General features: G+C 35.6%; 1 protein-coding gene across 3 annotated transcripts in view; it reads right to left on the reverse strand.

Moving 5' to 3' along the window:
- The window catches only part of LOC128017328 (insulin-like growth factor 1 receptor), an 87,355-nt gene that overhangs the window by 23,594 nt on the left and 51,195 nt on the right, over positions 1-12,566 (reverse strand). For 2 of the 3 annotated variants that reach the window (XM_052602672.1, XM_052602674.1), the window contains 3 exons: positions 6,438-6,741; positions 2,118-2,257; positions 1,878-2,022 (listed from right to left, as the gene is read on the reverse strand). In XM_052602672.1, the coding sequence (XP_052458632.1) occupies positions 1,878-2,022; positions 2,118-2,257; positions 6,438-6,741 (589 nt within the window). The remainder of the gene's footprint in view (positions 1-1,877; positions 2,023-2,117; positions 2,258-6,437; positions 6,742-12,566) is intronic. The other variant, XM_052602673.1, reaches the window with a different exon arrangement.

Consider the following 12,566-nt stretch of genomic DNA (forward strand, 5'->3'; position numbering starts at 1 on the left):
TATTAGGAATGCTGCTTCCCTTGGATTGTTTTAAGAAACTTCTTAAGACATACCTTTTTACTGAAGCTTTTAATTTATGACTATTACAATGATTTTATTTTTGATATGTGTAGTCTTGGTTGACTTGTTCTTTTTTGTTTGTATATGTTGTAGCGCTTTGAGTATTAAGAAAGGCGTATTACAAATAAAATCTATTATTATTATTATTGTGACGTACACAAAATGTAAATTTACAGAAATTTGAGTGAATTCAGATGTTCAGTGCAACTGTCACTTTCATAAATACCTGAACTCTGTGGTTATGAAGCTGCAGTACATTTGTGCCATTACTTGATATATACGCTGATGATTCACTGGGAGTGACGTAAATTATCATGAAAGATAAACAGCTTCAGTAAAAGCTGCGTTTGGAATGTAAGCACTTCACATGCATTAAGAGCAAGTGTTTCTCTTAAACCTACAGCACACTGAAAGCGTTAGTCTGATGCATGTCTTGTCACTTTACACCCACACCTACATTTAATGGCTTAAAGATAGTCTGTATAAAACAAATGTTCTACTTGTTGTATTTATCAGACAGGTATATAACAGCCTTGACGTTTGTTTGGTGATTCATGTTTAAGGGAATGTTAACGGAAAGGACTTATAAATGTGGAATATGTAGATGGAGGGTTTGTTTGTTTATATTTGTCTCCAAAAGCATTCCCTGAGCTCACTTTAGTCTTTCGTAACAACATGGCACAGAGAGGCCTGTTTTGATCTGTCCTGAAAATGGGATAACAGTAAACAAACAGGGATTTAATTAAATAACACATTTCCTCTATGACGCACAGGACCCATTCCGTTTAAGGAAAAGTTTGACGTTAATTCTGTATGTACTTTCTCTGATTCACACACCCTTATAACCAACAACAGGCATGTGATCAATTAAGATTATTACCTTTTAATCCTGTTTTCCACATTCAAAAAGACAATATCATAAAAATAATAATACACTACAAAAAAAAAAAAAAAGAAGAAGTGTATTGAGGGGCTTTAAATAATATGTTGTAAAATTAAAAATAGTTATACATTAACATCACTGATATACAGTAATGGTAATAACTGAAGTGTATTGATTAATACAATTATTTAAATTACAAATTAAAAAACAATATTTTTGTTATTGTTATATATTAATAATATATATAACCACATAAATCTAATTACAATAACAATTGAAGTGCACTGATGAACTAAAAATTACGTAAAAAAATAAAAATATATATATATATAAAATTTTTTTGCTATTGACATTATATAGTAACATTATATAATAACATTATAAAATAATAATAATAATTGTTATTTAAATAAACATATACTGCTCAAAAAAATAAAGGCAACACAATGTAACTCACAAGTGTTCCCTTTATTTTTTTGATCAGTTTATAACAATAACATTATTATAAAGATAGAATGATAATCTTAATTATTATTGTTGTTATAAATTAATATTTGTTGTTATATTCATATGATATAAAATATATAACAATATATTATTATTATTACAACAGTTATTACAACAATTATTATTATTATTATTATTATTATTTACAAATTAATAAAGAAATATATAAAATACTTTTTTCAGATATAGACTCAATATACTCAATTTACTTCTCAGGTCATAAAATATGGAAATCTAACATGGAAAATTCACATATTTTAACAAATATTACTGAAAATCAACTCATAATACAGATTCCATGGGTTAAATTCGGAATTCATTAAGCATCATATATCATCTGATTGGCTCTGATTTTGAGCAGCTTTGTGTTAAACGTGGCCAGACAAACTGTTAAGACATGGTGCAAAGAGTCAAATTCAAATCTTACTCCTCCCATAGTTCCTCTCCATGGATGTGTCTCAGGCTCTTGAGGAAGGAGAGAGAGCTCAGGGCGTGTGATGAACGGATCTTAATGTATCCTGTCACTGTCTTGATGAGTCCCAGGAAGTTCTCCAACTCTGATGCTATGTTAGCTAGAGAGATGGAGGTAAAGAGAGTGTGTCAGTGAGAAGGTGTGAACCAATCGCTCCAGTGCTGATTGAGGAACTGCTGTGCTGCAGGTACTCACTGCCACGGCGGATGTTGATGTGCAGGTTCCCTTTGATAACAGTGCAGCCCTTGAGGGACTGAGCCGCGTCCACCGAGTCGATGACCTTTTCATCACAGATCTTGTCACACAGGCCGTCACAGGCAGTGCAGAACATGCTGCTACACACACAGGGATAAAAGGAAGATCAGGATGCGACGCCACAAAAACCAACACAGAAGAACCAATTATCTCACTTTCACCTTATCATGTGACCTTCAGCTTGGTGAAAGCTAGAGTATGAGTGCAACTTTGTGTTTTTTTTTTTTTTTGCTCTTTATAACAAAGGAACATGATTGGTTTGATCGGAGTTCATCAGAAGTGGGATTTGTGAGTTTTCATAGGGTTAGTCTGATTGTTTTGCAGTTAAGGATCTGAACACTTTTGTCAGATTTCTGTGAATTAAAAAATAGAGTACTACGGCCTTATAAGTAAAGTAAAGGCCATTATCATTAAATATATCTCATTTTATTTTAAACTGAGTGGGTTTACTTGTAAAGTATTCAGAGAGCTGTGAAATAGACGAGTAATATAGTTTAACACAAGGGATAGAGGATGTGTTGAACTGTGCAACTGACAGGATTTTCACAAGAAATTCTGTGGATGTAGATGCCAAAAATATGGAGCCAGAAGAGTCTCAATAAAGATAAATGCACACACTACAGTCACATATGCACACACAGGATTCATAGATGCACACACATAATTCATAAATACACACACAGGATACACAAATGCACACAAAATTCACAAATGCACACACAAAATTTAAAAAGCACAGAAGATTCACAAATGCATACAAAATTCAGAAATGCACACAAAAATCAGAAATACACACACAATTCAGAAATGCAAACAACCTTTACAAATGCACTCAAGATTCACAAATGCACAGAACAAGATTCACAAATGCACAGGACAAGATTCAGAAATGTATTTCTGATGCACACACACATATATCTTGATTTACAAACTGCTTGCGGTCTGTGAACTTCACTGCATTTGTGTGTGAATTTTGAGACTCCCCTGACTTGGCTCAACACACAAATGCTTTTTTTTTTAAACAGGGAATGATCAGCAACCAATCAGATATCTGCCTTCTTTTAGCCAATCACAAGAATGCACCCCATGTGGGGGGATTGTTTACTTATAAGCCAATCACATGAACGTGTTCACACAGCAATTGTATTAAATTGTATGAAAATACAGATGTTTAGATTACAATTCAGGTTTATTTTTTATTATTTTTTACAAAATATAAATTAAAAAATGTCTCAATACATATAGCCCAGTGACTGCAGAAAAAAAAGTTAACCATGGATTCATAAATTTGCAATAGGCAATTATTTCATTTTATTGAAATATTTTAATGAAAGTAAAAAAAAAAAATGTTTAAACCTTTTTGAATATTTAAATATATCTAAATATTCTTTTGGATGCAATATAGAAGTCACTTTAATTATAATATTCAGACCCTACATGAAGAGAGAGTCAGTGGTCCGCTGCGAGAGGAAAGTGGCTCTCTGGCTGCGAAAAGTGGGTCTGCGGCTGTCGTTCGCTTGGGAAAGTGAGTTGATCGCTGCGTGAGGAAAGTGAATCGTTCGCTCAACTTCGCTGCTTGAGGAATCGTTCGCTGAGGAAAGTGAGTCGCTCGCTGGGTGAGGAAAGTGAGTCGTTCGCTGCGTGACTCCTGAGGAAAGTGAATCGTTCGCTGGGTGAGGAAAGTGAGTCGTTCGCTGCGTGACTCCTGAGGAAAGTGAATCGTTCGCTGAGGAAAGTGAGTCGCTCGCTGGGTGAGGAAAGTGAGTCGTTCGCTGCGTGACTCGTGAGGAAAGTGAGTCGTTCGCTGCGTGACTCGTGAGGAAAGTGAGTCGCTCGCTGGGTGAGGAAAGTGAGTCGTTCACTGCATGACTCGTGAGGAAAGTGAGTCGCTCGCTGGGTGAGGAAAGTGAGTCGTTCGCTGCGTGACTCGTGAGGAAAGTGAGTCGCTCGCTGCGCAAAGTGGGTCGCTGGCTGCGCAAAGTGAGTCGCCGGCTGTGTGAGGTAAGTGAGTCGTTCGCTGAGGAAAGTGAGTTGTTAGCTGATTGGCTTATAAGTAAACAATCCCCCACGTGGGGTGCATTCTTGTGATTGGCTAAAACAAGGGAGATATCTGATTGGTTGCAGATCATTCCCTGTTTAAAAAAAGGCATTTGTGTGTCGAGCCAAGTCAAGGGAGTCTCAAAATTCACACACAAATGCAGTGAAGTTCACAGACCGCAAGCAGTTTGTAAATCAAGATATATGTGTGTGTGCATCAGAAATACATTTCTGAATCTTGTCCTGTGCATTTGTGAATCTTGAGTGCATTTGTAAATGTTGTTTGCATTTCTGAATTGTGTGTGTATTTCTGAATTTTGTGTGCATTTCTGAATTTTGTATGCATTTGTGAATCTTCTGTGCTTTTTAAATTTTGTGTGTGCATTTGTGAATTTTGTGTGCATTTGTGTATCCTGTGTGTGTATTTATGAATTATGTGTGTGCATGTATGGATCCTGTGTGTGCATATGTGAATGTAGTGTGTGCATTTATCTTTATTGAGATTCTTCTGGCTCCATACAAAAAAGTCTATTTGTCAGATAACACACAACTTTAAAATACAGAGTGAAACCAATGACATAAATAATGAAACACTGTAAAATATAATTGAATTTCAAACAAATAAAACAATAGCACTATTACGAAAAAATAAAAACATGACAGGATATAAGTACCGTATTTTTCGGACTATAAGTCGCACCTGAGTATAAGTCACATCAGTCCAAAAATACATCATGATGAGCAAAAAAACATAAGTTGCACTGGACTAAGTCGCATTTATTTAGAACCAAGAGAAAACATTACCGTCTACAGCCGCGAGAGGGCGCTCTAAGTCGCAGGACCAGCCAAACTATGAAAACAAGTATGACTTATAGTCTGGAAAATACGGTATCAGAAAATAAGAGAAGGGTCTGGCTCCAGACTTGCACTTGCACTCTCAGACACTTGTGCTTCTGCTAGCATCGTCACTTGCAGTCTTTATTTTTATTTATTTTCTTCTATTTGTTGATAACTTTTTGTTTGAATCTCTCAACATTTTACAACAGTAGCCAGGTGGTGAAGACAAGAAAAAAGAAACTAAATTACAATGTCACTTGCAATCGCTACTTGCACTCTCCGCTATCTGTGACGTCACTTGCTATCGACACAAATCGTGCGTGTTGCCAATGGAGACAAGACGCTGTGGAGGTGATTAAATGATTAAAACTAAATTAGTAGGCCTACTACTATACAAAAAGTCTTTCGTTAAGCGTTTTCCTCCTGTAGAAAAAACAAACACTTAATATGGCATAATGTATTAAGATACATTAAGTTCAATTAAACGACCAAATTCGATATATAGTTATTATTTACTGTACTACAAGGCAAGCAGATGGCTGTGAACACAATGCGCAAACTTAGTCCTCCCATACAACAAAACGCTTAATGTGGCCTAATAACAGACTAAGATGATAAAGACAATTCAGTAGGCTTAGCCGATATGTCTTGTTGCTGTCTCAACGTATATACAGACCAGCAAATATGAACGTGTATTATGAAATGCATTAAGTGATTTTAAAAGGATCAACTCCGTACAGGCAAGCAGACGAGTACAGAACGCAGTGTGTTAAATTACACATTAAACGTTTTCCTCCTATAGAAAATCATTATAAATAAAATACAATGTAGCTTAATGGACAAAGACAGTGATAGTAATAAACGAGTTGTAGACACGCGCACACACACACACACACACACACACACACACAGTGGGGAAAATATTTATGCAAATCAATCTCTAACAGATGTTACATAATTTAACAAACTAAAATAGATGAAAATGCAACTGAACAAAAAAAAAATATTATCTAAAAACAGGAATAAAAACAAACAAATGTACATCGAATCTTCACTGTTTTATCCACAAATTTTCACTAAAGCCTGGTTTCACAGACAGGGTTTAGATTAAACCAGGATTAGGCCATAGTTCAATTAGGACCTTTAAGTACTTTTTATAAATGTGCCTTAGAAATAAACATTACTGGTTTGCATCTTGAGACAAAATAATGGCACTGACATATTTTAAGATCAATCAGTTTAAGTATCTTTCAGTTTAAAATAGTCCAGACATGCATTTAGCCTGGGATTAGGTTTAAGCCTTGTCTGTGAAACCAGGGATTTAAATATTACCATTCATGAAACACACAATAAAAAAAAAAAAAAAAGAAGTTTAATAGTTTGTACCTCTGGTTCTCATCACGTGTGAATCCGGGTGGACAGTCAGACATACACTCTCCTCCATGGATCACGAAACGGTCGTAATCAGGCAGGTGGACTTTGGAGCAGAGGTCCTTGGTGATGCAGCGCCAGCCCTCAAACTTGTACGTGTCGGATGGACAGTCCTCCACGCAGCGGCCCTCGTGATAGTAGTGCTGGCAGGCGGCACAGGCCCTGTCGTTGTCCGGCACAGTGCAGCTGCCCAAACACTGGGGGTGGCAGCACTCGCCTGAGTTTGTACACGCCCGCTGTCCGCACCACTTCGGACAAACTGGAGGGAAAACACAGGAGGGGGAATGCTGACGTGAAACATTTTCAGGGTTTGTTTCAAGAAAACTATGCTAAACCAAAAACTGTTTTTAAGTGTATTTCAGCAGAAAAATATTTAATGGAAACATCCTTAGGCTAAAGAGTTTCACCAAGGAAGAAATGGGTTCACAGATAGTTGTAATATTTGACCCTGGACCACAAAACTTTCTGGAAATTAAGATGTATACATACCATGAAAGCTGAATAAATGAGCTTTCCATTGATGTATGGTTTGTTAGGATCGGACAATATTTGTTTGAGATACAACTATTTGAAAATCTGGAATCTGAGGGTGCACAAACATCAAAATACTGAGAAAATTCTTAGCAATGCATATACCTAATCAAAAATTAGGTTTTGATATATTTACAGTAGAAAATTTACAAAATATCTTCATTGAACATGATCTTTACTTAATAACCTAATGACTTTTGGCATAAAATAAAAATGGATAATTTTTTTTTGGCTATTGCTAAAAATATCTGTTTTTGTGGTCCAGGGTCACATTTCTGAAGGATTTGCTTTTGTTTGCATTACTGCTTATAAGTGATTTTTCACAAAGAAATGTCTGAATATTTGCCCACAAATAATAATAATAATAATAATTATAATAATAATAATAATAATAATAAATAAAATAAAAATACCCCTTTTCTTGCTTTCTTTTAAGGATTATTGTAAAGCAGAATAATAATAATTTAATAATAATTCATAATTTAATATTTGATTTAAAATACTTTTTTATGACTGTTAAGCAATGTAACTTAAAAAAAAAATTAGGAATACATTTTAAATTAATCGTAATGTGTAACAAAGTTAAGAACACAATAAAAAAATTATGTAATATACCATTTTAAATATGACATTTATTTTGATATATATTATTTTATTATAAAATTTGTAACATCAAAAATGGTAGCATTTAAAATGTAATATTATGAATACGACAGGACAGCATTAATCATATTGTACTACAAATACTACAACAATGGAAAAAATAAAATAAACAATTAGCCTTTCGCCGGCCCCTCCCCAAGAACGGCTATTGTCCAATCACACATCATAGCAACCGTTACTATGTGAGCAGCTCCGACAAACATTGACTCCAAGCAAGATGGTGAAGCGGTGCGCCCACAGCGTTTGTAAATAGGACACTAGATACCCCGAGAGATTGTCTGGAGGAGTTGTGTTCTTTCCATTCCCAAAGCCGAAAACACAACGTGAGCGGTGGCTACAATGGATAAAACAGTGTGGATGGCCCCACTCCCAGTTAAATGCGTCGAACATTACAGATAATAAAATAAAATGGATATCTGAATGCCTTATATTCTATTTTATGCATTTCATTTTATTATTTTATCTGTTTTTAAATGAGCTTTCCATTGATGTATGGTTTGTTAGGATCGGACAATATTTGTTTGAGATACAACTATTTGAAAATCTGGAATCTGAGGGTGCACAAACATCAAAATACTGAGAAAATTCTTAGCAATGCATATACCTAATCAAAAATTAGGTTTTGATATATTTACAGTAGAAAATTTACAAAATATCTTCATTGAACATGATCTTTACTTAATAACCTAATGACTTTTGGCATAAAATAAAAATGGATAATTTTTTTTTGGCTATTGCTAAAAATATCTGTTTTTGTGGTCCAGGGTCACATTTCTGAAGGATTTGCTTTTGTTTGCATTACTGCTTATAAGTGATTTTTCACAAAGAAATGTCTGAATATTTGCCCACAAATAATAATAATAATTATAATAATAATAATAATAATAATAATAATAATAATAATAATAATAATAATAATAAATAAAATAAAAATACCCCTTTTCTTGCTTTCTTTTAAGGATTATTGTAAAGCAGAATAATAATAATTTAATAATAATTCATAATTTAATATTATATTTATATATTATATTTAATATAGCCTTATATTCTATTTTATGCATTTCATTTTATTATTTTATCTGTTATGCACCTTTTAAGCCAAAGCAATTCTCTATTTGTGAATTCTGTTCATTAACAATGGAAATAAAACATTCTGATCCTGATTCGCAAAACAACAGAGAAATGTTAGTTAGCTTTGAATGGCTTTGACACACATGTAGGTTTAGCTAGCTAAAATACCCTTGTATTTGAACAAAATCGCTACTCGCAATAGACAATAATAGACCATAACATATGAGAGAGAATGACCGGCATGACTGGTCCACAAGGCGGTGCTGGTTGCATTTGAGGTACAGGTCATGGGGTTTCTCAGATTTCGCTTGAGACCGGTAAACATTAGCCTTGATAGTAGTCGTGTCTCCTTAATTGCGTATTTTAATATTTTGACTGTATCCCTCCACTGCATACTGTAACCCCTTTTGCCTCAATCTGGATGATATCGCGGAGGTATTGCTCCAAAAAAGGTCACTGACACGCACTGGTATACCTCTTCCCGACATGGCAATATGTCGCGCTGGTCGTGTTTGACCATTTGTTTGTCGGAGGTAGCAACAGTTACTAAGGGGGGTGGGGCTCGGCGAAAGGCTTATTATATAATATACAATTTTAAATAATATGAATTATATAAATATTAGAGGTCGACCGATTTCTCGGTTTAGCTGATTAATCGGCACCGATAGTTGATTGCTGGATCAATCGGTTATCGGGAAAAATCTATGGCAATAGTTTTCCGCGTTTCGTCCTTGCTGGAGTGAATAAATAAACTGTTTTAGAGCGCTGCTCAAGTTGAACGCGATGCGCCCGGAGTGTGTTTGATACCGTTGAGTCCTCCTCGACTCGGCGCTGCTCTTTTATTATATAATCACTTCAGTGTTCTATAACCGGAGCAGTTCAAGTGTGGGAGTATACATTGCAGGGATAATTGTAGGGCCCTATGATTTCCGTGATGCAGAAAACGCGGACGGAATCGCATTTTAATTTTGAGCCAGACCTCTTTAGTTTTTCTATTGCGTGACTGCAATAAAAAAATAAGAGAACTTTGAGGGGGGGTGGGGGTGGGGTGTAAAATGATACACAGGTGATGGGATCTGCTTTTCATACTGCTTTCAGATCCTCCTTGCAAGACTAATTTTTTAACTAGTTTACAACAATCAGGAAGTAAAATGCAGGCTCAAATAAATTTAGTTAATTTCCTGTGAGGTTAACAGCCAAGCTTAAGCCCAAGCAGTTTAAGCCCAAGCAGCTCTGGGTCAGGTGATAACACGTCCTTGCCCTGTTACTGTCTATCTCCTCTCGACCTCCGCAGCGTCTTTCCAGCTTCAAGAAACGTTAATGCAAACAGCCCCAAGAATACAAAGGTTCACAAAGGCGGTGATGTATAGGAACATACTTCACCACAGTCTTGTCTTGTTGAAACAACCATTTCAAGGGCATGTCCTCTTCAGCATAGGGCAACATGACCTCTTCAAGTATTTTAACATATGCAAACTGATCCATGATCCCTGGTATGCGATAAATAGGCCCAACACCATAGTAGGAGAAACATGCCCATATCATGATGCTTGCACCTCCATGCTTCACTGTGTACTGTGGCTTGAATTCAGAGTTTGGGGGTCGTCTCACAAACTGCCTGTGGCCCTTGGACCCAAAAAGAACAATTTTACTCTCATTAGTCCACAAAATGTTCCTCCATTTCTCTTTAGGCCAGTTGATGTGTTCTTTGGCAAATTGTAACCTCTTCTGCACATGCCTTTTTTTTAACAGAGGGACTTTGCGGGGGATTCTTGAAAATAGATTAGCTTCACACAGACGTCTTCTAACTGTCACAGTACTTACAGGTAACTCCAGACTGTCTTTGATCATCCTGGAGGTGATCATTGGCTGAGCCTTTGCCATTCTGGTTATTCTTCTATCCATTTTGATGGTTGTCTTCCGTTTTCTTCCACGTCTCTCTGGTTTTGCTCTCCATTTTAAGGCATTGGAGATCATTTTAGCTGAACAGCCTATCCTTTTTTGCACCTCTTTATAGGTTTTCCCCTCTCTAATCAACTTTTTAATCAAAGTACGCTGTTCTTCTGAACAATGTCTTGAACGACCCATTTTCCTCAGCTTTCAAATGCATGTTCAACAAGTGTTGGCTTCATGCTTAAATAGGGGCCACCTGATTCACACCTGTTTCTTCACAAAATTGATGACCTCAGTGATTGAATGCCACACTGCTATTTTTTTGAACACACCCCTTTCAACTAATTCAACTAATTGCCCAATTGCACAGCCTTAAGCGCGTGCATATCATGAATGCTGGGTCTCATTTGTTTTCTGAGAATCTACTGAACCTACTGGTAACTTGTTTGCCACGTAGCAATAAAAAAATATACGAAAAACCTTGATTATTCTGGTTAGTCACATTGTACTGCTATTATTTTGAACAATACTGTATATACAAAATATGTGCATCGATTCGTCGACCTGTTTTTATTTTCAGTAAAAAACAGGTCGTGTTTTTTTCAGTAAGCTAGACCCTATGTGTTCAGTAAGCTTGTTTCAGTAAGCTATGTGTTTTCAAGGCTTCAAGGTTTTATTGAATGCTATCTCTATATCTCTTATATATCTCTATAAGTGCAAAGTGATGCATTCTTAGTCAGTATTTTATATTGTAATTTTAAGAGCAATAAACATATATTGCAATGTTAAGGAAATCGAATCGGTCTGGAAAAAATAATAGTTAGATTAATTGATGCATCGAAAAAATAATCGATAGATTAATCGTTTATCCCAGCCCTAATTGCAAACCTTCAGAATAAAAAAAAGATAAAAAAAACAAAACAAATAATAAATAAATAAATAGACAAACAAACAATCAAAAGGGGGAAAATTCAACATAAATGTTAATAAATGCCACTGAAAACAATTTTTGGAGTGAATTATTGTCACCCTTCTAAATAATCTATAATAAACTAAAATTAAATAAATAGTAGCATAAGTTAATAAATGCTCCCTCAAAAATAAAATAAATAAATAAATACATTGGGGGAAAAAATATAGATAGATAAAATTATTGCCACCCTTCCACATAAACTAAATCCAATATGTTAATTATATGCCCCTGAAAAATAGTTAAATGGTTCAACTATTGCCACTGAATGAAAAAAGTGAATTTGTGATCTACCAGACACAGAAACAGATAAAAAAAACATTTGAGTTTTCCTGTGGTCAGCTTAGGGCTGTGCAAAAAAAGGGATTTTCATGCACATCTCATCAGTAAAGACGCTCCTGTAATTAGAAGTATATCTCCAGCACTTGCGTTCAGATCATGGTTGCCAGGTTTTTACACAAATCCTGCCCAGTTCCTTCTCAAAACTAGCCCAAAACTAACCCAATCGCGTTTCCAGGAGGTTCCCCGATAAAAATTGCTTTCCGGTGTAAGTTTTATGGCATGGTTGCCTTGGTAAAATTCGCATTTTAGGGGCTAAATATCACGTTATTGGTATTGTCGCTTCGACCCGCCGACATGAAAAACAACCACAGACTTGGCAACATTGGTTGGCATTTACTACACAGAGCCGTAATTCACTGACAATCTACACAAAATCGATTTTAAAATCGGTGGCGATTCTTTGTCGATTTTGAAAGCGATTTTGTGTTAGTTGTCTGTAGACTACGGCTCTGTGTAGTAACTGCCGCTCCACCTGAACCAGTGTTGCCAAGTCTGCGGTTGTTTTTCATCTCCGCAGTTCGAAGCAACCCCAATACCAATAACGTGATATTTAGCCCCTAAAATGTGAATTTTACCAAGACAACCATGCCAAAAAAAAAACTTATATTTTAACC

This window comes from Carassius gibelio, chromosome A7, assembly GCF_023724105.1.
Source record: "Carassius gibelio isolate Cgi1373 ecotype wild population from Czech Republic chromosome A7, carGib1.2-hapl.c, whole genome shotgun sequence".
In the NCBI taxonomy this organism is placed as follows: domain Eukaryota; kingdom Metazoa; phylum Chordata; class Actinopteri; order Cypriniformes; family Cyprinidae; genus Carassius; species Carassius gibelio.